This window comes from Jaculus jaculus, chromosome 9 (genome assembly GCF_020740685.1).
Source record: "Jaculus jaculus isolate mJacJac1 chromosome 9, mJacJac1.mat.Y.cur, whole genome shotgun sequence".
In the NCBI taxonomy this organism is placed as follows: Eukaryota; Metazoa; Chordata; class Mammalia; order Rodentia; family Dipodidae; genus Jaculus; species Jaculus jaculus.
Window position 1 is genome coordinate 43,212,760 of NC_059110.1, and position 27,670 is coordinate 43,240,429.

Here is a 27,670-nt window from a genome sequence, read left to right on the forward strand (position 1 = left end):
AGAAATACAGTATGGTACTATAAGCGAGGCTGGATTTAAACTGGTAAGATCCCGAGTCCCTTATATTTGTTTCATGGAGTTCCCAGCCTATAGCCACAGACCTGAGCTATCACAATGGTCCAGCTCCATTTCTACTGAATAAGGCTTACCACACTCAGTCAGGCTCCACATGCCATGCTAGACTCCTGCAGAGGATCTCCATCCAGGACATGCCACACCAAATTGAGCCTCTGTTGCCTCCCACAACTTCACCCATGACTCAAAACCTGATGATATCTTTGTGAAATTTCTTATCTCACTTCTATTCTCACACTGGTTTTTAGGTTCTTAAAGACTTTCAAGTAATTTAGCAGAAAGCTAAATTAGCAACTGTTGATGTGACTAAATTATATAGTGATAAGTTGGAGTAGACATTGAAAAGTAGTAACGCATTACTACATGCTACTTGTTTCCTAATAGCTAATAATGAGAAGAACTGGTTTTGAAAGATAATTCAGATATTACTAAAGAAAATTAAGACAATGAAATGAATTCAGTTTCTTAAAGAACAGAAGTGAAATCTTCATTTTAGAACAACAGAAACCTTGCTGTTTAGCAGCATAATAAAAATGGACAATGATGTATACTCATTGTATAATGTTTCATTTCATAAAGAGTCATAAATAAAATTCATAAATTTTTTATTAAAAACTGGAAGAGAATGTTTTTACTTATTTTTTCTAATTTGTACAATCTGATCACAAAATCCAATGGAATCTGTGAACCACCCTGCAACAAAGTTATTCTTAAGCCATCGCACATAATCAAAAAGTTTCTTTGCCTAAAGTGCCCAGGTAGACTCCTGTATGTTCAGTATACCAAGGAAAATCCCCATAATGAACAACAGTATTTGGGGCCTTGCAACAACTCTGGCCACATCTTTGTGTCACTCCCTCTGAGTCTTCTCTTCTACCTACAGTCATTTCCCCATAATATTTTATATGTATCTAACATGTTGCAAATCAGGGTCTTTGCAAATATGTTTTGTTCACTGAAAAAATTCTTCACTACAAGTAGCCCAAAGCACTCCCAACAGTCTTGACAACAATATTTTCAAATATTACCCATAAGAAGAATGACCCTGATCCCTCCCTAGTGCAATGGTGCTAAATGCAGGCTGTCAGTTCACTACTCTGCTAAACAAAGCTTTATTTTTAATCCTTATCACTATCTGAAATTGTGCACATACATATTCAATCTGGTTATTTACAAATCTGAAGTGTTTTAAGTACCTTTTCCTGGTGAAATTTAGTAATGAATAAAAGATTATACATATTTTGCTTGAAATAAAACAACAAGAAATAACAAATGAAGAGGTAAAAGATAAGAGATATTTTAAAATATTGTCATTTCCCTGTGCTGTATGGTTGAAAACAGAAGATCTATGCTTTACTTATAGCTAAATAAAGCAATGGTCTAACTATAGCCAGAAATCTACTTTATTATAGCACAACACTACTGCAGGATATATTCATTTCTGCATATTACATTTTTCTTGAAGTTTCTAAATAAAAATATTTTAGACACACATTCTGTGAATGCAGCAAAATATTAATTAATTTGCACCTGCTCAAATAATTCAATAAATATCTTTTTATGTAGAACAATTAAGGGTTGGATATGTTCAAAGTTTTGGTATTTGTAAAATGTAATAAAAGCCCGTGATTACTGTCATTATGACTATCTACCCTGTGCCAGACAGTTCAGTCCAATATTCTCCACAACAAACTGGAAAGGGAGGTTTGTTAGTTTCTTTGAGAAATGAAAGTGAAATCTGGCATGTCACAGCACATTCCCAATGTGACAGAACCAGAAAAAGTCAAGGACAACATTCACACCAAGGTCATCAATGCCAGCACCCATGTTTTCTCTGTTATCTCATGTTCCTAGGCCATTACAGTGAAGAAAATATAATATTTTTCCAAGCAATTGAATTTATCTATTTAGATGTGATTTTCTCCAGTCATGCCATGAGTTAATTTCAGGTAGATTCTGCTGCTTAGAGAAATAAGTTGACAGTGACAAGTAATGCTGGAATGAATTGTTATGAAATAACCGTGTCCCGGTTTACTTGACTTCAATCCTGGCCACAAAAATGGCAGAAGAAAAACAGTCATGGACCATGCAGAATGTGGATAATCTCCATAGTGGAGAGTCACAGAGAGGAGAAACAAAACATGCATCAAAAATGAAATAATTTGTGTTAGTTTCTCAGTTTTGTGAAGATCTAGCATCTTAGAGAACTTTACAACTGCAATTAACTATTGTGTGTTTTCTGGCTTTGAGATGTCTTATAAACATTTAAAAGGAAGAGAAAGGCCTATTGTAATGGTTTAAAACTGAAAAGTAAGTTGTTTAATTTTGCTTTCATCTGATGTTAATTTATGCAGGAGTTAATAACATTTTTGTTGGCTCAGAGCTTCACAATGTAGCAAGTATTTCTTTCCTAAAGAGCTTTTTGTTCCTGTGATGTTAGCAAGATAGAAATATCATTTTAGGGCTTTAGACACTTTTTCCAGAGAAAAACAATGTGCCAGTAAATTCACATCCTACATACACACATTTAATTGATAACCCCTTATAAACTAAGATTATTAAACACTCTAATCTTTCCACAGCAGTTGGAAACACAATAGAAAACACCTTACAAGAGAGAGTGAAGAGGAGAATAGATGAGAAAGTACAAAGTCCTGTAGTAAAAGACAGATGTTGTTGACTACTGAGGGAGACACACAGGAAAGAAAAGAAGGTTTCTATAAAAGAAACATGGGTCGCTTTAATATCCACCTTGGATATAATTAAATTGTTATGTCTCTTATAAATGAAAAGAATGTAATACTATCACTACTAAATCACCTAAAGCATGGTAGAAAGGCAGTATCTTCAGAAGTTGATATTTTAAATGAAATTTCCCATGAATATAGTAAGTCCCATGTTGATAGCTTAAAGGTCTAATTCATAAAAATGTTATTAAAGTACATTATTTATAACTGCTTCTTGTGGACTTCATCTCTATTCATAACTCTCACAGCATGTGGCTATAATCACAGGTAGAGTATGTAACAGAAGCATTAGTTCAATCTGAATTTAGGCAATACTTCATTGAAACAACAAAAACACAGCTATATAAATTTAAAGGGTAAAGTTCATTGCACAAGAACATTCTCTTTTACAAACTTAAAAAGAATAACTTCCACCTTATGGCCTCAGGTATTTACTTTTACTCTGAAGTTCTCTGTAAAACTATTTGGCACAGAATTTTTAATGAAGTATTTATTCATCTCTATTAGGATACTTGGAAATTCAGATACTGAGTTGTGATCTTACGGGTACTTTGGCAATAGTATTCAGGATGTACTCAGATCTATTTGTTAAATACTCTGTAATTTTATTAATCCCTTTTCAATACAGGAAATGAAATAATAATATTTAGCAAATGCTTATTTGGTGCCTTGGCATTTTCCTTTACTGAGCTAAAATGGAAAATGTCCTCCCAGAGAAGTTGTATGTTATGCTATTTAAATTAAAAGTATCATTATCCAGTATTTTAAATGTGATTTTCTTATGCCTATATCTTCAATACAAAGCAAAGTAGATTTCTGGTGGCTTATTCCTTACTCTCAATTATGAAATTTTAATTTCTTAACTCTCTCCTGATAAGCAAGCTGCTGGAGTACTCGGCAGACATGTTTGGACAATGTGTGAATTGTTCTCCTTTCTACTTTAGATTATCACTGGGAGTGGTGGAAAGGGGCTCCTTATAAATTCTCACACTGAAATAAAGTGTTGACTATGATCTTGAAAATAAAGAAGCTCTTTACCTAAGGGAATGAATTAATTCCTCTACTTAACAAGATATAGACTTAATAAGATAGTGGACAACTTGGGCATTCATCTGAAATCTACCCACTGAATTTTCTCAGCAGAGCAAAAATGTTATAAAAGTTCTGGCTAATGGAAATATTGGAATATATGTGTCACTGGAATGACAGACAAATGACAAATGGAAAACAGAAAACGATTTCAAATATAGGATTAAAAAACTCTACCAACTGAAGATAAAAATAGGTTTCTACCATTAGTCTATGTCTATTACTGCATCAAGCCTAAAAATCACAGAATTTACCTTTTTAATGACCTGTACAGGCTTTGTTACTTGAAATGACAATGCTTACCAAAAAGTCTCCAGCAATATCCAGAAGTCACAAGCTATAGTTGGACAGCACTCGAAATACATGTTTGGCCCTGTAAAATCAAGACATCCTCAGATTTCTGAAAGAGGAATTCTCTAGGAAGTTCTGGGGAATAACACAAACTTTTACATGGCAAACAGAAACATTATAGGCTGAACAGACTGGATGGTCATTGTCATTGCTCATTGTGACACTCAGAAAGGGGACTGGACATAATACCTCTGACACACTGCCAGGCAAATGTCACTAGCTCCAAATGTCTCCTGACAAGAACCACATTTTTTTTTTTTTTCGAGGTAGGCTTTCACTCTAATACAGCCTGACCTGGAATTCACTCTGTAGTCTCAGGGTGGCCTTGAACTCATGGTGATCCTCCTATCTCTGCCTCCTGAGTGCTGGAATTAAAGGCATGCGCCACCCCACCCAGCCAAGAGCCAGATTTTTTTAAAGAAATCAAAATTGATAATTTGTACCATTAGTTGTCTAATATATTATTTCTAGTGAATCTAAATATATGAGAACACAAAAATCTTAGGTTATACTATTGCTCTAAGAAATTGCAATTGTATATATCAATATCTTGCTTTAGGCACTGAACAGGTGATTCAGAAAGCTCATACTATCTTGTTCACGATCTGTAAACAGAATCAACAGTCTATAATTTGATATGATTATAGTGCTCAAAGCACTCTACAGAGAACTGGCAGGTACTGTGTAGTTTTCAAGGAGTTGTGATTATTTCTCAAAGGAGTAGAATTTGTCCTCCTGGGGTTAAACCACTGTGGGAGAATCAAAAGTTGCATACAGGAAGGACTGATTTAACAGTCATTCTTCCTTCCACATGATGCTTTCCTTCATACTAAAATTTCCTGATGGGAATATTTTAAATTTCTAGAAGAAGAAGTGGAGAAGAAGAAAGCTGAGAAGAAAGCTACTTCTGAAACAAAAAAGAAAGGTAAAGAATTTCAAAGTTATCTGAAACATAAATCATCAATGAAATTGTATCCATTTTGTTACTACTGACAATGCTTTATAATTAAAAACACTTGGGAATTATTTTGTTTGTTTGTTTGTTTTATTTTTGTTTTTGTAGCACATGTCGGCCTGAGACTCGTGATCTGCTGCCTCTGCCTCCCCAGTGCTGGAATGTCTGGGCTGCTCTCATCACATCTGAATCAATTCTTTTGTTTTCTTTGAAGTTAATTTTGTCAGAAATTCTTATTTTAGAATATGCTACTTGTCATTCACGGCTTCACTTAATGATGTCTACATTAGGAATAAAGTTTGCTCTTCAGCTCATTCAACTTTACAAAAAGTGGTCATCAAAAGGACAAGTCTTTATATGCACTGGCAAGAAAAATATTTTAATTATTTGCTCTATAAATATTGTCATTTTTTCTTTTCAAGTTAATTGTTTTTAAATATTGTACCTGATTTCACCAAGGAAACTTTAGAGACTTGAGAATTTCTAGTACACTTCCAGTGACCTGATAGTTCAGGGTATACTCAACATATCCTTTTAACATATTTTAGGGAAATTAATAAATTCTGCCATAATAAATTATGTCATTGCATGTTCCTACTTTCATTCAAAAATGCACTATTTCCAGAAAAACAATAAAAAGAAAACATCCCCTTCTTGAAAAGAAAGTGCACTCAAGCATTGCATCTATTTGGAAAGTGTTGGCTCATTCTTATTTGGTTGGACATAGGATTCCTCTCTACAAGATTATTTGGGTGCCTTAATGGCATTCATGTGTGCCCTGAAGTATATAAGAAGTAAGTAGGGATAATTTTATAACTTTCTTATTTTACCTGCAGAAAAAGAAGATGTCAAAAAGAAAAGTGAGAAGGAAACTGCCATTGAAGGGGGGAAAAAAGGTATTGATTGCCTGCTTTTCTTATGTTATTAGATTAAGTTCAATCTGTTTACCTCATGAATAATCCTAGTCCATCTATATACAAATTGGATACAGGTAGTTAAATTTGCCAATATGTAGACTGCCAAAGAAAAAGTGTTGGTATTTGAAATAGAAAAAGAAGACATGAAATTAGAACTTCACATGAAACTTACTGTTCAAAATAGAAAGCAGGAGTGTGTATAAGAACAGGAACAGTGCATCCATGTCTATATTCTGGGGAGAGTGGGGAAGGATGTCAGTCTCTTAGCCTCCCACAGAAAGTAGAAGCTGGGTCCCTCATCTTTCTTGATGGTCAACATTTCAAATGGGTATCCTGCAAAATTTGGAGTGTACTTTACAAAGGATTCATCCCTCAAAAGACTAAATGGGGCTGGAGAGATGGCTTAGCGGTTAAGCGCTTGCCTGTGAAGCCTAAGGACCCCGGTTCAAGGCTCGGTTCCCCAGGTCCCACGTTAGCCAGATGCACAAGGGGGCGCACGCGTCTGGAGTTCGTTTGCAGTGGCTGGAAGCCCTGGCGCGCCCATTCTATCTCTCTCCCTCTATCTGTCTTTCTCCCTGTGTCTGTCGCTCTCAAATAAAAAAAAAAAAAAAAAAAAAAAAGACTAAATGAAGGGTTTATAATACTAAATTCTGTTAAGTCAATGCCCTAAGAGAGGGAGGATCAGACACCAAGATCAGTATGGTGCCACTCTAAAATTAATAAAGCCGACAACCATCTTTGTTAAGACATAATGAATGTACACAGGATGACAAAACCATTTGGCAAAGATGAGAAGCTGAGAAAAAAATGTCTTAATTAAAGAATAGGTGATTCAATGATTTAACTGCTTAAATTTTGCTGTTTAGTTTTGTTTTATTCTTTGCTTATTTTTATTTATTTATTTATTTATTTGAGATCTACGAACAGAGAAAGAGAGAGAGAATGGGTGAGCCAGGGACTCCAGCCACTGCAAACTAACTCCAAATGCGTGAGCCCCCTTGTGCATCTGGCTAATGTGGGCCCTAGGGAATCGAGCCTCAAATTGGAGTCCTTAGGCTTTATAGGCAAGCACTTAACCACTAAGCCATCTCTCCAGCCCTTGTTTTATTCTTAGACATACCATATATGTATATATATACACACACACATATGTATATATTTCATGCAATACATATAATATATACAGATAAATATATATGAAATTAGACCTTAGTTAAACTTAAATGCAAGATGGAACATTGTCTAAGAATAGCTTTCTGGACTTGAGGCATTCATAGAAGCCTTCCCTTCTTAGGGAGATTAGGAGTTGAGATATATATATATACATACACACACACATACATATATTCACTTCTTTTCCTTAAGACTTATGTCTCTATGAGAAATTGGCATCTCAAGCATTACAATTTAGGGATCAATGATTTTATCCCAAATATTTCTTCTACCCATGGCATTTGAGCTTGAAATTCTTCAATTAAATGCATTGTCTTTCTTTAAATTATGAATGTATTGTCTTCCATTAAAATTCAAATCACCCCAGGTTTTTGTGTATGGTGTAAACTGGATTCCTTTCATTTATTAACAATGTAAAGTAGAAATTTCCATACCTTTCAGTATAATAGTACACTGAGAACAACTGGGAAATGAGCCACTACTTAAACTTAAAAATGGAATATTGTCTAAGGATAGCAGTCTGGACTGGAAGCATTAGTAGAATCCTTCCCTTCTTAGGGGAGATTAGGAGTTGTGGTAGGGTGAATTTATGTCCCCCAGTAGACTCAGGAGTTTATTAAAGCTTGCAATATGGGTTTCTAGCCTTCTGGTTGGAGTAGGTGTCATTGGGGTGGATCCTGGGGTCCAGTCCTAAGGTGTTACTGGGGCAGATTCCAGCATAAGGAATACAGAGTGCTTGAACTCCAGCATAAGATGAATTCCAGTGTAAGGTATACATATATACAGAGTGATTGAGCTCTGTCTGGGTCCCTGTTGTTTGCTGTGGGTGTGTGCTTGCTTTTGTTATAAGACAAAACAATATGGGAGGCAGAGGTGGTGGCACAGGCATTTAAGCCCAGTACTTGGAAGGCAGAGGTGAGAGGATCACCTTGAGTTGGAGGCCACACTGAGACTAAATACTGAATTCCAGGTCAGCCTGAGCTAGAGTGATACCTTAACTCAAAAAACCAATAAATAAATAAATAAATAAATAAATAAATAAATAAATAAATAAAAATAAACAATTATAACACTGACAATGTATGTAGCCTGATAGAGAAGCCAAGTCAGCACAAGACCCATGTCTCTGTACTTTGCTCTTTATGGAGATGTAAGAGAAATTCACTATCACTCTATATGTTTATAAGTTTATTACTTATGAAAATAATTTTGCCATAATCATCAGTAGATAATTCTTGTATAAAAGGTTATTTCATCACATTTCTCAGCACCAATTTTTGGACCTAAGTATGAATTTCAAGAAGGATAATAAGAATCTCTACTGACTTACCTGAAGCCAGCTGTTAGAAAAGCACAGATTAATTAGTCCACTCATACACACATGATATGTTGTCATAAATGTGTGCTAAACCTTCTGTATTGCAAAACATGTTGGTGGGTATTGACCACACAGAGGTACATAAGAACACATAGGATCTACCCTAAAGGAATTTACGGTTTATAAGGAGGACACACAGTAGGAAGGCACATGTCCATGAGTACAACTTGAGTAAAGACAGAGGAGGAAGTAAGAACACAGTTGATAAGGCTGGCCAAATGTTAAAATACATATGTTAGAGCAGACCCCCCTTTATTTTGGTATTTTATGATGCTGAGGATTATATCCGGGGCTTAATGCTTGCTAAATGTAGTGCTAACATTGAGCTAGATCCCCAACCTGAAAAGCAACATTTAAGTTGAGATCTGAAATATTGGAAGGATCCAGCCTTTTATGAGTGCACACTTGTCACTTGTGAATATGGTGTGGGTATGTATGATGATTATATGTGTGCATATGCAGTTGAAATATTCAAGAATATGTGCAGGTGTATAAATTTAATTAAAAGCATTGTGGAAGGTGCTGAACAAAAAGCTTTAACTATGTATAGATCAGTTTAAAGACTCTGGAATGGATAAAAATATCCAGTGAGGTTATTTTAAAAGGAAAAGAGCATATGTAATAAACACCAACATCCACAGATTAGCAGTAAATAAAGCAAAATAGGCTACCCAGATACAACAAAGAAATTAAAGTCAGAGAATATGGTATTTGAAATTTCTTATAAGGATATATTTCTAGGACCAAAAATTGCTGAACTTTATGTTTAATGCTTGGAAGTTGTGGCACAAAATCAAAACCATGAAGTCAGTCAGCTGAGTGAAGGGGTAACATGAAAGGAAAGTAGAAAGTGAAGAAGAGAGCAAAGAATTTGCAGAGGTCTAAGCTGTATTAAAAATAAAGCATCTTTGTGTCATGTCTAGTTTTTATTTTGAAGAGCAATTTAAAGCCTGATGGAAGTAAAAGACAATGTGATGGTGCTTCAAGGGATGGAGAGTAGAAATGGAAGTCTAAGAATAATTCACTATTTGATGAACATATGGGTAAAAAGAAAATCTTTTGGGGACAGATAATGCCACAACTGACATAGTAATAAAATAAGGATGTTTCCAAGTTATGAAAAACAGTTTAAACAGATGACATATTTGCAAGATCTACAAGATTAAGTGGCTCTGGTGATAAATCAATAGCTCCAATAATGTCTTTATGCTCTTTGAGCCAAGCCTATTTTTTAGCAAAGGCTAATAAGGATGGTTGATTCTGCTACAATAGCTCACTAGATCTATACATTAAATGTCCCCATGATGTTAAATTGTTCAGGTAAAACCATTTCAGTATGCAACCCTAGTATTTGAAGTATTTTAAGAGAAACATTTATATCCATTTCTATAGAGCATTTTCAAAATCATTATTGGCAAATAATAATAATAATATTTTTTAAGTTTTATTTATTTATTTTGTTCTTTATTTACTGGCTTTTCAAGATAGATCTCACTCTAGCTCAGGTTGACCTCCTACCTTTGCCTCCCAAGTGCTGGGATTAAAGGTGTGTTCCACCATGCCCAGCTAAATAATATTACTTCTGTACAAACTAAAATATTGGATTTTTCTACATAAGTTCTTCTTTTGTCCTTGATACATTGCAAAGAATTCTTGATAGGAACTAATTACTATGAACTCAATATAATATTTTATTCATGACAAATATTCATGTATTCTCTATTTTTTGAATCTTTGCTAGCAGTTCTGGTTACGATAGCTCAAAATAATTAACAACACAGACTACCAATCCTAAGATTTTATATTTATATGTAATTAAATGTAACATTCTTGAAATATTTATACATGCAGAAAAGTGTGTCATATTATGTATAATATGTTTCATATGTGTTCATGTTAAGTTTGTAGACCACCCTTCTAGTTTACTCATGGGAAAAAGGTTAGCTTTTCTTAATGAACCTATCCCCTCTCTAAAATGCACTTGATTTTAGAAAGTTATGTTTAATTGTATGATATTTTTGGAATATGATTTGGGGTAAGATCTGATAAAAATAGCATCACTGGATACTTTGAAATCTAGAAAATCTTTTCCAGGGCATTTTTAATATATGCCAGTTCATACAGAAAATTAAGTAAAGCCAGATGTAGTGGTACTCAATGTAATCCCAGTACTGAGAAGGGAGAGGTAGGAGGATCACTGTATGTCTGAGGCCACTCTGAGAATACATAGTAAATTCCAGGTAAACCTTGGCTAGAGTGAGGCCCTACCTTGAAAAACCAAAATAAAGTAAAACAAAATAAAAGAGTTAAATATAGATGCTTCAAAAATTTTGAATAAAATTAAAACATCTATATTAATGTGCATTCTAGATTAAATTTTTGAAACAAACTGCTCAAATGGATAGTAAGAAATCCAAATCAAATAAACCTGCTATAACCAATATTTTTCAAGTCTCAGCAGGGCTCCATAAGTACACAGAAACAGTGCATCATCCTCTTAGCTTCTTACTTACATATAGATGAGAGTATAATCCTATAGCTCAAGTATGGAAGCTCAACTTTTTTACTAAAATTTTCCATGACTGATTTTCTAGAAGGCAAGGAAATACATTTGTGATGAGAGCTGCAAAATCATGGAAATCATGTAATAAAATAGCTATGTATTCTCTTGGAGGAATTTGTAATGAAATAATACAGGAAGACTTTTGAATTGTCACTTAATAATAAATTTTAGATTTTTTCTGATATTATTTCTAAATTAGCCAGATGGAAACTAATCAGCATCCATCCCAGTAGGTAAGAGAGTTACCATTGTGATTTGCGGTGAGCATGTCTAAGAAAATCTATATAATTATTGCCAGTTTGAATTATACAATAGCTTGTTTGGACACAAATGAGGTAAAGTTATTTGAAAAAATTTAAGGTTTATTTATTTATTTGCAAACAGAGAGATAGAGAGAATAAAGACAGAGAAAATGAGCACACCAGGACTTCCAGATACTGCAAACAAATTCCAGATGTGTGTACCACTTTGTGCATCTGCTTTACGTGGGCACTAGAGAACTGAACCCAGGTTGTTAGGGTTTGCAGGCAAATATTTTAACTGTTAAGCCATCTCTCCAGCCCAGCATTTGGATTTTAAAAGGGAAAATAAAAGTACTTTTAGAAACTCAGAAAGATGATACACTCATATATGAATTAAGTAGCCCATGGGGAAGAGCTAGTCCACAAGTCAGAGTTCCTAATTTTTTTTAATACTGATTATGAAGAATCAGACATATCCTCTACCTGAAGAAAAAAATAATATCAGCTGTAATCTTGAATATGAGAGATGTATACTCATATGTGAGGTAGTTTAATAAGTATTGCTATATGTATAAGTGAACAGATGGTACATATTTCTTTTCTGTATGCACTGATAGTTGTATATTTTAAGTACTTACTATTAATAAAAAAATTAGTATAAATATCAGATAATATTTAGAATGAAACATTTTTTATTTTATTTTATTATTTAAAATGTATTTTATTTGAAAGAGACAGAACGAAAGAGAGAGAGAGAGAGGGAGAGAGAGAGAGAGAGAATGGGCATGCCAGAGTCTGTAGCCACTGTAAAGGAACTTCAGATGCATGTGTCACCTTGTGCATCTTTCTAATGTCGGTACTAGCAAATTGAACTTGAGTCCTTTTGCTTTGCAGGTGAGAACCTTACCTGCTAAGCCATTTCTCTATCTGGAATGAAATAATTTTATAACAAAAGCAAGAAATTATATTATTCAACATTAAAATGACCTCTTCTAAACTGCCTAAATTACATTTTTATGGAAAAAAGTATATTTACTTATATATTTTTATTTTTATTGACACCTTTCATGATTGTAAACACCATCCCATGGTAATTCCCGCCCCCCCTCCACTTTCCTCTTTGAAACCCCACTCTCCATCATAACCTCTCCCCCTCCCAACCAGTCTCTATTTTGATATCATGATCTTTTCCTCCTGTTATGATGGTCTTGTGTAGGTAGTGTCAGGCACTGTGAGGTCATGGATATCCTGGCCAATTTGTGTATGGAGGAGGACCTTGTAAGAAGTCCTACCCTTCCTTTGGTTCTTAATTCTTCACCACCTCTTCTGCAATGTACCCTGAGCCTTGGAAGGTGTGATAGAAATATTGCAGTGCTGAATACTCCTCTGTCACTTCTTCTCAGCACCATGGTGCCTTCTGAGTCATCCCAACATCACTACCATCTGAAAAGAGAAGCTTCTCTAAACAAAAGTGATAGTAGCATTAGTAAATGGGTATGCACATTAAGAGAAATGCTTACTGGGCAGTTTGGTGAGCATAGTATATACATTTAGCCAGACAGCAGCAAACATTACACATGGTTTATGACTATCCATGTTGTAGGTTTTCAGTATCAGGGATGTATTCTCTCCCATGGAGAGGGGCTCCAGTGAAATTAGAGGACAGTTGGTTTCCCCCATAACAGACATGCCACTATAGGAGCCATTGACTCATTTGGCCTGGCTAGCCAAATATAAGGCTTGCAGTGTCCACTGTTGAGTATCTTCACTGGTGGTTCATCTCTCTCCCATTGAACTGTATGCAGTGTGGCTTTTTCCAGCTTTCTATCAGCTGGTCTACATGGAGGAGGTTTTCAGCTCAGTTCCAGCTAGATTTCTCATTGACCTTGCAGCCAAGTATGTGAAGTCTTCAGGAATAGGGTCTCAAACCATATATTCCTGGTGGAAAACCAAGGGCCTCAGCAATGGCCTGTAATGTTTTGGGGGCATCAGGGACCTCCATGGCCAACAACTAACTGGAATTTATCCCACCTCTGGCACTGAAACCTTTCTAGTAACAATCTATGGCTCCTGTGTGTTCCACTGTCTGAAGAAGTAGGTTTCCATATGACCTATTTGTATACTCTTAGATTTCGATTAGCCCTCCCTCCACTTTTCCTTTATTCAATCTCTTCCCCTGACCTCACTTAGTCCTTTTCACCTCTATTAATCTATTCTTCTACTTACATACATATACACTATCCTATTAAGTCCCCCCCTTCCCTTTCTCTTCCTTTTAGATCTCCTTTCTAGCTTAGTGGCCTCTGCTACTGAGTTTTCTTCCTACTCACACAGAAGTCCAATCATTTGTGGCTAGGATCCACATATGAGAGAGAACATGTGGCATTAGGCTTTCAGGGTCTGCCCAGTGGTAAAGAAAAATGAAGTTATGAAATTTGTAGGAAAATGGATGGATCTGGAAAAATTATATTTAATGGTACAGAAAATGAGATGTCACTTAGAAACATTATCTTATACCAATTTGAATACATAGACAGATATTTGATAGATTTGAGGGATAATGATATGAGCTGAGATTTCCTTGTTATCTGAGTTATAAACTTAAGAAAATAGATAAGAAACTCCCAGTTAAATTTGGTTAGCATATATCCTAAACTCTATAAACTTTTTATAAAAGCAATTTTAAAAAGTCAAAATATCAAGCTGGGCGTGGTGGCACACACCTTTAATCTCAGCACTTGGGAGGCAGAGGTAGGAGGATTGCTGTGAGTTTGAGGCCACCCTGAGACTCCATAGTGAATTCCAGGTCAGCCTGGGTTAGAGTGAAACCTTACCTCGAAAAACCAAAAAAAAAAAAAAAAAAAAAAGTCAAAATATCTTCTTCCATTCCAGATTTTTCCAGATCTCCAAAATACTGAAAATTCTACCAAAATGTAATAACACTATCAGCACATCTTAAGTTAATAGCTAAATTCACTATTTTCTCATTTAATCATTATAACAACTCTATAAAGGAGTTTTTATGATAGCCATTTTATTGAAAAGGAAACCCAGATTTGGAAAGATTAACTTACCTGCAGTCACAAACAAGTTAATAGAGAAAAGACCATAATAACTATATGGGAGTACTTATAATGAAATTTATTTAATTTTAGAGTAAATTGGTTTGAGCTTGAAACTGAGGTCATATGGCATCAGAATAAGATTGGTCAGTGTTTGGGACTCTGTTTTATTGGTCTGGTTCCACCTATCTATAAAATTAGCTGTGGGTGCTGATGTGATCTTTATGGCAATGTCCCTGTTTGTATAGAATAAAAATTACATTAACTTTGGGCTGAAATTAGGTTAGAGATTGATTTATTTTAGGTCAAAACAGTCATGATGAAGCAGAGTGGCTAATGTAATGGCAGAAATACAAAAATATCTCTAAAAAGTTATTTCTACATAGATAGAATATGAATAATTTTCTTTATTTATATTAACTTACAAAATGAAAAAGAATAAATAAGATTTGAGATTCCACTGTGGAGTGAATAGTTAAGAATGTTATAAAAATTACAACATAGAATAATGTGAGTCAACATAACAAAAAAGATTGATGGGTTTATGAATTTAAATATCATATATAAAGAGAAATCTTTTCACTATACTTTGAAGTATTAGAAACATACTTGAATAACTATATTCACTTTCACCAAACTATTTTGAAACAAACCTAGTATATTTGGAAGTGACTTTCATGAATGTGGATGTTTCACGTGGAAATGAGGAAGCGAGATGGTCTTCAAAGCATTGATGATAAACGTACTGGGGTGACTTATTTGGATATAACCTGATTTTTTTAATTCCACTGTACATTAAGATTCTTCAGTGGGAGTTAGAAGAAGACAATATGAGATATTCATGATGGCATGGGAAATCTTCTCAGTCAATGAGGTTTATCATGTGAAGGACACAAACAAAGGCACCAGTGGAAATTTAAAGGTGAATTAAATTTCAGGGGATTCCTAGGCAGTGAAACTTCACTACCCGGAATCAATTCTACACAAATCAATTATACAATTGGACAATTATAAAATAGTAATAATAATTGCATTTCAAATTTTTCAATGGTTGAGTGATCCAAGCATCATTGTTATTTAGCTAGATTAATTTTGGACAAAAGAATATAACCTAGGAACCTGGTTTGCTGCCTCTCCTGTCTAATCTCACATAAGTTGTAACTCTGAATTTAATCAGAGCATGTTTATTGATGTCTGCAAAAAAAAAACAGAGGGTGCTATGATCAAATTTTAAAAACTCAATTGTCCTCAGAGTAAAGAACAATCTTTAGGTATGTTAAGAGGAAAATCTAAGTAACAATAAGCTATAAGTAGTGGATGGCATTTACTAATTATGACGATGAAAAGGACAGGATAACTGCCCCTGTGGTGGTTTGATTCAGGTGTCCCCCATAAACGTACGTGTTGTAAATGTTAGGTTCCCAGCTGATGGAGATTTGGGAATTAATACCACCTGGAGTCAGTGTATTCTTGGGGGTGGGCTTATGGGTGTTATAGCCAGTTTACTCATGCCAGTGTTTGGCACACTCTCCTGTTGCTATTGTCCACCTTATGTTGGCCAGGGGGTGATGTCTACCCTCTGCTCATGCCATCATTTTCCCCTGCCTTCGTGAAGCTTCCCCTTGAACATATAAGCCAAAATAAACCTCATTTTCCCACAAGCTGTTCTAAGTTGGGTGATTTCTACCAGCAATGAGAACCTACCTGACTGCAACAGTAAAGTGGTACCAAGGAATGGGATTGCTGCTAGATACCTGACTGTGTGGCTTTGGCCTTTTGGAGCTGATTTTCAAGAGGAATGTGGAAGGATTTGAAACTTTGGCCTAAGAGGTGCCTTGCAGTGCTGTAAGTACAGCTTGATGGACTATTCTGGTCAGAGTTGAAAGACCTGAATGCAGTAAGAACTATGGACTGTGAGGTTTGGCTTATGAGGGTGAGAAAGAGCTGTGCCTGGACTGGGCTAGCAGCTAGTGTGGAAAGCTTGCTGTTATGCCTGGGTCCTGAGAAGTTGTGCAGGGTTCCTTTGCATAGAAATGAACTGGTGTGAGCAGAGGATATGGCACAGAAAAAAAATATAATTTGGGGGCCTGAACTGCTGCCCATTCACCTGCAAATTGTTTGAGAGATTACTACCTGTGAGATTGGCCCAGCTGACCTGCACTGGGGCAACAGGAAGAATGTAGACTCTTTTTGAAGGGGCCTAAGTGCTCAAGGAGTTTCCTGTTCTTCAAAGTCTGCTTTATTCCCCCCTGGATTAACAAATTGCCACCCTACCTGGTATTTTGGAGTATAAGAAATGCAGGAAAGAAAGGGTCATTGAGTTTGCAATGTGGTCTTGTGTTTTGGAAATGGCCATGGGCAGTGTGAAGCAGGTTGCTGGATGCCTGCATGAAGACCCGATGGAGCCATGAGGATGAACCATGGATTTCAGTGGAGACCAGTAGAGAGGCTGGGACCATGAGAAGGCTGCTAAGGAAAGCTGTCAGCCCCAGTGAAGTTTTCCAGGACTGTGAGTAGCCTAGCTATAGGGGCGGAATTGAAAGTCCAGAGACTTGTTTCTGGTTAGAGTTATTGGACTGGGAGATTAGTCACTAACTAGAATTGTTGAACTTGAAGCTACAGAGTTTGGTATTTTCCCTGTCTAAAATCATGTATTGCTTGAGTATTTCTTTGCTATGCCCAATGCCACCTTTTGCAGTGTGAATGTTTATTCTGTGCCATTATGGGGTGGGGGGGATTTTTTTGGCATTATGGCTCAGTTAAAAGACATTGGATTATGGGGATGTTGGAGCATCATTGGGATTGATAAAATCTATGGGGACTTTTAAGTTGGCCTGAATGCATTCTATTTTACATCATGTATGGATATTGGTTTATGGGGTGGACAGAATGTGGTTTCCCCCCAAAACTTAGCTGTTCTGGATATTAGGTTCCCCAGCTCATGGCAACTGGAAATTAAAGCCTCCTGGAGGTGGTGTATTGTTGGGGGTGGGCTTAAGGGTGTTATAGCCAGCTCCCCCTTGCTAGTGCTTGGTACACTCTCCTGTCCCTGTTGCACACCATATGTTGCCCAGGGGGTGATATCTATCCTCTGCTCATGCCATTGTTTTCCCTGCCATCATGAAGCTCACCCCTTGAGCCTGTAAGCCAAAATAAACCTCTTTTTCCCACAAGCTGCTCTTTGTTGGATGATTTCTACCAGCAATGTGAACCTGACTGCAACACCCCCCCCACTTGCAAAACAAGTTTTGAGATAGGAAAATAATTGTAATTGATTGTTTCTAGGCCATTTACTCTAAGTAAATGAGGAAGACTTGGAGGAACACATTTGAAAACTTGTATAATTCAAGATAATTTTTTCTTCAAATGATAATTTATGTTAGTAAAAAAATATATAGTTGGGCTAACGAGATGACTTAGCAGTTAAAGCAGTTGCCTACAAAGCCAAAGGACCAGGTTTGATTCCCCAGGACCCACATAAGCCAGATACACAAGTTGGCACATGAATCTGGAGGTTGTTAGTGGCAGCTGGAGCCCCTAGCATGCCTAGTCTCTCCCTCTCCCCCTCACTCTCTTTCAAATATGAAATATTTTTTTAAGAATATTGTTATATCCTGTTGCTGTTGGGTATAACACTGCATATACAATGTCAAAGCATGAACAGGTGGCAGAAGCTGATGATAAAATCCTGAAGATAAAGAGAAACACAAAAAGAATTGTCCCAAAAGAGTCTACATCAGTGTTGAGGTCAATGCATATTCTATATATGCCAATCTGAGGGCAAAGGAAGCAAAAGCACAAAGCCAGTGGACGTGGGAAAGACATCTGCTAATGGAATATTATAAAATATTTTCTCTTCTTCTTTTGAAACCAAAATTCTCAGGAAATTGAACTATTGCTGTCATTGTCCCACTGTGCCACACAAGTGGCAGGGAAGAGTCCAGCCCATACCTGCGAAGTGATGCTGGGTGATTCTCTGAGGTGGCACTGCCTGGGAGTTCCTTTGTGTCAGTGACAGCACTACTGAGACCACAGTTTCCAAGAAGTACCTCAAATCTTTTCTCACCTACTTTTAAAAATATTCCTGCTTCCTGTTCCCCTAAAAGATTAAATTAAAAGTGCTTCTATGAACTATGACCATCAAATTATCTAGCATATGCCAGCTATATTCCTATACTTTCTTTTCATATATGTATGACATATAATACATATGTATGTGTTTTATTTTTATATATGCTCTATTTTCACTTAGTATATGTCTTATATATGTTTTATTCACTGTTGATGGCATATCCCTTAATTCCATATGTCTTTTCTACACCTTTCTTCCTTGGTGATTGAATATATGCCTATGTTGAATGTTATCTTTCAGTTCACACTAGTATCTAGTTCCCTATTTACCAGCTCCATTTAAATATCTATCATATATTCTGTAGCCCATACAGTTTAAATTCTCCCTCCAGTGTACACACACACACAAACACGCACATACACACACACATTATCTATCTTTCTTCATCTCTTTTCCTCGTATCAATAAATTATTGCAACTTTTTTCCCCTTGTTCTTCTATAGCATGACTTCTCTATGCCCTTACTTACTATTACTAAAGCTATTACTAAACTTGTCATATTCAACTACAAATATGTGTGTTAGATGACCATTTCTCACTACCAAACCTCATGATCTCTAGATTAATACTACTATGGTTTCTAATTGCCACATTGAGTCTCTGAAGAAAGGCAATGGGCAGCTCCTGTTCTCCGTGTATTATAGTCATCGGGATGTTAGAGTTTAAAGGCTTTACTTTAGCTCTACAAACCCCCTCTAATATGCAAAATATAAAATGTTAATGGTTCCATGCCCACTATGTACCATCCTCACATCAATAGGGATTATATATGAGTACTGCCGCTACCCTTGTGAGAACGTCAGAGTCAGGAACTCCAGAATGGACTGTATAATGCTCATTCCCCACTGCTACTGCCTTGCTTTGTACCCTTTGCCTTTCAATATAAGGTAAGGTTTGATTTAATATTAACATCATGTCTCTCCAACCCTGGTCATACTGTTTGGTAAACTGATGTAAACTGATAATAATGGTGAGGGTCTTCCAAGTAACTGCCTAGTTCCCATCATATCTGCTTTATTTCCAAAGAAAGGCCCATGGACGTAAGAAATCCTAAACTTCCCAGGGGTCTCAATTACAGGATATAGTCCTGAAGGGACAGTGAGTGTCACCTTTAATAACACTTGAGGTCTTTGATGATTAGACTCTTCTGGATATGGAATGCAGGATTTATGAGGGAGGTTTTAGATACGACAGGTTAAGAGGTTTAAAGTGAGGAACTTTAGTTTACTAGTTAATGGAGGGATTAGGTTTGGTCCCTTATCGGGCTCAGGAGTCTACTTAGAAGGCTCAGGGATCTGTTTAGGGGGCTCCGGGGTCTCCTTAGGAAGCTTGGGATTAACATATATTGGGGTTGGAGGGTTAGGGGCTATCAGGCCACAGACAGCACTGGGGTGATAAGGCCCAGCTGGTAGTCACACTCAGGATGGTCATGGAGGTAAAAGAACCACTGTGTAAAACATACCTCTATCCATTTCCCTCTTTTGTCTACAAAAGTGATCTAGTTGTAGCATGGTATTACGATTAACGGTCCCTTCCTCAGGCCATTGTTCTTCATTTTCCAAAGGATGTTTGGCCCATGCTTTATTGCAATAAAAATAGACTTTTTGCATGTTTTGGGGCCCAATTCTTTCCAGTGCTTTAGTAGATATGTAAGGGGGTTCCTGTGGAACTTTGGAAGTAGCTGCTCCCATCTGCAAAGTAACAGAGAGAAATGCCAGCCTACTGTATTGTAAATCTATAGAGAAACATCTTGAGCAGAAAAACTTAGAATTTTCTTATTAGCACTTATGTCACCAAAATTGCTATACTTTAAAATGAAATCTAGAAAAAATGACAACATACTTGATTTATAATAATTTGTTAGCTTATACATAAAGGTTGCATTACTTGTTGGTTTAAGAACAAACCTTAAATTTTTTTGACATTGTCAAAATATTTTAATTTCCAAATACTAGGTTATGATCTAAGGCTTGTGTTTAAGGATGTCAAATTAACATGAGCCATTGCATCCTTAATTTAAATAACCATAAAGAGAAAACAGAGAACAGGAAGGGGAAAAAATCCACCCATTTATTTTGTATTTCCTCTTGTAATGCTTTCTTTTTTCTTTTTCTTTTTTTTTTTTTTGTGATTTGTGGCACCAAAATCCATCTTTGAACTAGAATAGCTTAGGAAAATACTATTAATAACCCATTAATATTAAGAACTGTTGTTATCTGTTGGGGGTGTCACCTTTGTAGATTGGGAGCATAGGGGAAGGGACACATGGTAGGTACCAGCTTTGATCAGGGAAAAGGCCATGTGGTGACTAGTATTGGTTAGGACACACAGTTTCCAAAGAAAAAGAATAATTATATTTTAATTCTAAGTTTAAGGAGAAACAATATTCTCAAGTGAGCCCAGAGCCTCCTATAGAGTGAGGCAGAAATTGTGTGTGGAGCTGCTGAGAGAGAGGCAGGGTAAGGTAACATTGATATGTAGAGAACTTGGGGAGCCTCTGTGGCCACCCCCTCCCCCTACTTGTGACAATTTATCTGGAAGAAGCATCTTTGTCTCCCTGCTACTCTGCTCGCCCAGAAACTGGTGAAGAGCAGATCTTCGCATCCCTCCCCCGGCCAGTACACAGTGCCAATGTGAAGTTGGAGCTCTCAGTTACCGGTGACTCAATAATAATAAAAAATAAAAAAAATGTGGCCATTTATATAAAAATCATGCTCAAATTATCTCAGTGGGTCCTCCATCTGTTATGGACAAACTCAGGGGGCCTGTGTTTCCAGAAACCCCAAGTCCTATGTCTGTTAATTAACCAGAGTTGGCAACTGAGACTAAATGATTTTTTGTTGTTATTTTTTCTTTATTAGTTATGTACATACTCAGTGTGAAACAGGCATATCGGTACCATCATTAAACTCCTCCCTGTTCTCCCCCATTGGAAGGGACACTCCATATTGGGGATTGTTCATTGTGGGAAAAGCCATCAGTTATGAGAAAGAGAAAATGTCTCTGTGCATAATGTCACAACTTGTGGCTCTACCAATCTTTCCACCCTCTCTTCTGCGAATTTCCCTGAGCCATGTTGGGTTTGTTTTAGACCTATTTCAGTGATGAGGTCTTGGGATCCTGTGTGTGTCTGGTTAATTGGTTTGGTAGGAGTTGAGTGTTCTCTGTGTCTATCTCCTTCAGGCTTGTGCTGATACCAGGTTCACCAAGAAAGCAACACTCTTGCTCACTTCCCTAATTACTCTGTGGTTTCAGCTGGAGTACTGGTGAGGTGCCATGGGCCAATCCTCTCCTCACATTCTGTGTCCATCTGAAAATGAGAATCAGATTCTCTAATGCAGAGTGAAGTCAGCACCAGATAAATGAGATAATCATTATTATTTTAGAGAGAATTTAATAGGCATAGGCATTTGATTGACCTTCCCCTGGATATGTAAGCTTCAACAAATCCCTTCCTCCCATAACTTGTGCCTGGTTGGGAAGTTCATCCCAGTAGTATATCCTGTCTGCTACTTCATGCCTGCAACCCAGGAATTCCTGAAAACTTACATCTTGCTATAGCCATGATTTAGTTCTGCATGACTTAAACAATTCTCCTGTTTGCCTAAAATATAAGTCTACGATAGTTACAACAATTTTAGAACTATTAAATAGGGGAAGATAGAGATAAACTTTATGGATTTTTTCATTGAAGGACTTCAGCTGCTGTACAAGTTCTTTTGGAAAAAAGGGGAATTATTTATTTGATGTTTATCATTTGATAGCTGACTTTAAGATGGAACAATATACACTAAAATAGACATAGAAAGGAAAATCTATTTGACAGTGTTACTCTCCAGAAAACATTAACAGAATTTATTGTTTTCTAATTGAAATCAGAAGTAAATAAAATGTAAAATCCAAATAAATTTTGTATTTTTTCCTGAGTATAGACTTGCATTTCTTTTTGAATTTTAATATGAAAGGATGACATTTTTTAGCTGGAATATAAAATTAACACATTTATCTCTCTAAACTATTAATAAGAATAGTGAAACATCTCATGATAAATTAGACATTACAAAACATCTTATACTGCTGTTATATTCATTAGTCAGAAAGACTCCACAGTTTTTTTTGTGTTGCATGGAAATCCATAATTTATTCTTGTTTTTACTAGACTCAAGTTCTTTGGCTCAGAACATGACAGGCCAATTAAGTCTTCGGAGAAGGTGTTATGGCAAGAAAGACAACTATGTTAAAGAGCCACCTGATCAGGGAAATGTAGGAATATTGTCTGAAGTTTGTCTTGCTTGAAACTGATTTAGGAATCATTTTTAGGAACTGGAATGCGTGTTTTCAGACCAGTAGGAGCTTTGTCACAGTACTTCGTGGTTTGTGGCCTAATGGTACATAATATCCACAATTTCTTAGTCATAAAACAATTTTTATTCCTTCAAATATCAAGAGAAACTGTGATTATATTTTGTTTATTGATTAGTTTACTTATTTGGAGATCATCATGATACACAATGGATGGGGTAGAAGTAGCTTCCCAGGAAAAAAAGACAGTGGTCACCTGATATTAAATTTAGAACTCAAATGCCTGGCTTTACAATTAATGCATCTAATTTTTTGTTGCTTACAGTCCTTGAGAATATATAATTTATTTTTATAATTTATCTCTGAGGAAATTTAACAAGCACTTGTCATTTTTAAGGTAAACAAAGGATAATTTAGAGGGCCTTTTATTCTTTTATGTATAACATTACACAATAAGTACTAAATTACTAATTTTGAACATGTGGGGGAAGCACAAGGAATTGAACTGAGAGCCTCATACATGCTGTTTGCATGAGAATACTCACAAGTGAGCTATATCTTCAGCCCATCTTTCAGATATTTTTAAATTTTGAGACAGGGCCTCACAAAGTTGTCCAACTAGCACTGAGTTCTCTCTGCAGTCCAGGATGGTTATGAACTTGCTGTACTCCTTCCTCGGCCTCCTGAATTTCTAGGATCATAGATCAGTGGTAACAGGCTCAAGTGAAATGCTTCTTTCATGATATAATTTGATTTTACTATTTTGCATTAAGTTGATCTTTATATAAATTGTAAGGAGTAATGAGTCTAATTACATAAAGTTAGTTGGAATGTACACTATTTTGCAGGAAATATTTTAGTTTCTTGATTCATCATATTGAATTAATTCAGTTTTTTACATACTAAGATTGGCCTAAAATATGCATGAGAAAATGCTTAATACTTTAATTATCAAGGAAATGCAAACCCAAACCACATGATATACCACCTCTCCCTCTCCCCAGAGAGAATAGACATTATCAAACACACATACACACACACACACACACAAAGTGGGCAAGGCTGTAAACAGAAACTTTGATACACTGTTAATTGGAATATAAATTGGTAAAACAATTAGGAAGAACAGCATGATGTTACTCAAAAAAAATTTAAGGGCTGGAGAGATGGCTTAGTGGTTAAGCGCTTGCCTGTGAAGCCTAAGGACCCTGGTTCGAGGCTAGGTTCCCCAGGTCCCACGTTAGCCAGATGCACAAGGGGGCACACACATCTGGTGTTCGTTTGCAGAGGCTAGAAGCCCTGGCGCGCCCATTCTCTCTATCTCCTTCTATCTGTCTTTCTCTGTGTCTGTCAATCTCAAATAAATAAATAAATAAATAAAAATTAAAAAAAAATTAAAACAAAGACATACAGAAAACCAAAATACCATCTATCAATCTTACTTCTGCATCTGCATTCAGAAAATTAAAATTAACATATGTCCATGTTTGTGGCAACACTAATCAAAATAAACACAAAACAGAATAAAATTACCTTGACAGTCTGTCAATAAAAAAAAAATTAAAATTTGCTACACACATGTGTTAACATATAATTCAGCTATGAAAAACACTAGACATTATCATTTCAACCATATGGAGGACCATGAAAGACATTATATTAAGAAAAATAAATAATAAATAAATTTTACTCTGTGGAGAATCTAAGAATTTTCATCTAAAAATGTTAGAAAGTAGAATATGGTTTATTACAGAAAGTTAGAAAAAGAAAAAGGGAGAAGCTGGGCACCACATGAAATTTCTGTGTAGAAAAGAAATCTGTGGTGCTGGGTGGCATAGCAAAGTGATTGCTATTATATTTGTAGCATTATGTGTCTCATCATGGTTAGAAGAACTTGGATGTACTAACCTTAAAGAAATAATACAAATTTGAAGTAAGAGATATGTTACTTATCCTCAGTCTATCATAATAGCAGTTACTTTCTGTTGTATTTTTTAAATTTAATTTATTAGTTTTCTTTTCAGCAAATACAGGCAGTTTGGTACCATTGTTTAGGCTCATCTATGATCTACCCCCTCCCATTGGACCCTCCTTGTTGATGTAAATGGGACGTGCATTGTGGAGTTAGCCCCCAGTTATTGGTATGATAAATGTCTCTGCAAATCATAACACAACATGTGACTCTGACATTCTTTCCGCCCCCTCTTCCTCAAAATTTCCCTGAGCCATGTTGGGTTCATTTTTGGTCTGCTTCAGTGCTGAGGTGTTGGGGGCCTCTAAGGCTCTGGCTCTCTGATTTGGTAGGAGTTGATTTTTCTCTGCGTTGGTATCCTTCGCCTTTGTGCTGGTATCCGGTTCACAGGAAAACATCACCCTTGCTTGTTTCGCCAATTGTCCTTAGTTTCAGTTGGGCCCCTTTTGAGGTATGTTGGGGCAGCTCTCTCCTTAGGATCTGCATCTATCTGAAAAATAGAAGCAGATTCTCCAATGGAGAGTAAGTTAGCACCCGGAAAATTGAGATAACACTTACTTTTTTGATAGACAGTTTGATAGGTGTAGGCCCTCTTGTACCCCATGATTGATGGTAGCTTGATATTGTAGAGTGGGCTTGTGTTTGGGTATGGTTCTGACTTGTTTCCCAGTTCCAGCTATGGGTCTAGTACCACTGAGTGGATAGTTAGCCAAATCAAGAGCAGTTGGTTCCTCACCATGGCTGTGTGCCACTATTGCACTTGTGAGGGCATCACATCAGGTTGTTTGTTGCTAATTAGGTTAGACAATGAGTTGCTTGGACAGATCTTGGACATTTCCCCCAGTCGCCCATGTAGCACCTTCTGGCACTAGACACGCTGACTGTCTGGGGACTGACTCTCTCCTGGCTTCCAGCCATGTCATTCCATTTTACGTGTCAGCTCTGTATGGAGTCTTCAGCAATAGGGTCTTATCTCTGGCCTTTGGTGGGTAATCAAGTACTCTGACAGAAGTCTGTCATTGTTTTGGGAAACCCTGTAGGTTTCTCTGATCAAAAGCTCATTGTCGATGGTAGGCCCAAACTGGAAGTGGGGGTTACTGGTTAGTGTCCACTAAGAAATTGAGGAAAAACATAACTAATATACTAGAGTTAGAGAGGAGAGAGATAGAGGAGAGAGGGGAAGAGGGAGGGAGGGAAGATGTAGAAGATTTAGGTTAGTCTTGATCCTACCCTCTCCAGTGTCTTATGGTTCATGTGTTTCCTGTAAGGGTCTAGTGCAGGTTCAGCCATTTGGTCTGTCTTTTAGGAAGTAGAATTTTATGGTACCATTGCCGTTTGGGTCCAGATTACTGTTTTCCACCCTTCGATGCCCTCCCCGCCCTCCCATCCATCCTATTGTCTAGTCCATGTGGTGCTTGCTGGGTATGTAAGGTATCTTGGGTAGATTCAGGTTAGGTGTTGTAGATGAGTGAGACTATGTGTCGATTTTTTTTCTGTGATTGGGTAAGTTCACTGAGAATGATCTGTTCCAGGTTCAACCATTTTTTCTCAAATTTCTTTGTGTCATTTTTTCTTACTGCTGTATAGAATTCCATTGTGTAGATATACCACATCTTTGTTATCCATTCTTCTAATGATGGACATCTGGGTTGATTCCAGCTTTTAGCTATTACGGATTGAGCCACTACAAACATGGTTGAGCAAATATCTCTCTGGCCTTTGGTTTGAACCATGCAGGAAACTAAAACTTGATCCACACATTTCACCATGCACTACACTCAAATCCAAATGGATCAAAGACCTCAACATAATACCAGAAACTCAAATACTACTGGAAGAAAATTTAGGAAGTACTTTCCATGATATAGGAATGGAAAAAGACTTCCTGAACAAAACCCCAGTGGCTCAAGTTCTTAAACAGTCACTCAACCAATGGGATCATATGAAGCTGAAGAGTTTCTTTACAGTCAAGCATATAATAAGCAAAGCCAATGGAATAGCCACAGGTTGGGAGAAAATATTTGCAGGTTATCCAACTGATAGAGGCCTTATCTCTAGAATTTACAAAGAACTCAAAAGTCTCAACAATAAGAAGACAAATACCTCACTCACACAATGGGGCACAGAGTTGAACAGGCAATTCAGAGAGGAAGATATACAAATGGCAAACACACACTTAAGAAAATGTTCATCATCCCTAATCATCAGAGAAATGCCAATTAAAACAACTATGAGATTCCACCTTACCCCAATGAGGATAGCCAACATCAAAAAGTCAAATGAAAATAAATGCTGGCGAGGATGTGGAGAAGCAGGGACACTCATTCACTGTTGGTGGGAATGCAGGATGGTACAACCACTTTGGAAAGCAATATGGAGACTCCTGAAAAAGCTGACTATAGAAATACCAACAGACCCAGTTATACCCTTACTGGGCATCTACCGTAAAACCTTCAAACAAAAGGCCAGAGAGATTTGCAGTTAGTTTCTTGATGCTGGAACAAAACACCTACTCAGAAGCAGACTCTAGAAGGAGTGGGTTTATTTCAGCTGACAGTTTCAAGGGAAGTTCTATCATGGCAATGAAAGCATGGCAAGATCAGACATGTGGCTGTAACATCTCCACAGCAGCAGGAAGGAAGTTAAAACAGGAAGTTACTGAGTGTGGCAAGAGGTCTGGACTATAATACTCAAAAGTGCTATCAGCAAAAC

The 27,670-nt window shown here is 36.7% G+C and overlaps 1 protein-coding gene across 1 annotated transcript in view; it reads left to right on the forward strand.

The window, feature by feature from the left end:
* Trdn (triadin) overlaps nucleotides 1-27,670 on the forward strand; it is a 444,085-nt gene that overhangs the window by 205,717 nt on the left and 210,698 nt on the right. Inside the window, exons 12-13 of the mRNA XM_045159783.1 lie at nucleotides 5,128-5,187; nucleotides 6,054-6,113. Coding sequence (XP_045015718.1) covers nucleotides 5,128-5,187; nucleotides 6,054-6,113 — 120 coding nt within the window. The remainder of the gene's footprint in view (nucleotides 1-5,127; nucleotides 5,188-6,053; nucleotides 6,114-27,670) is intronic.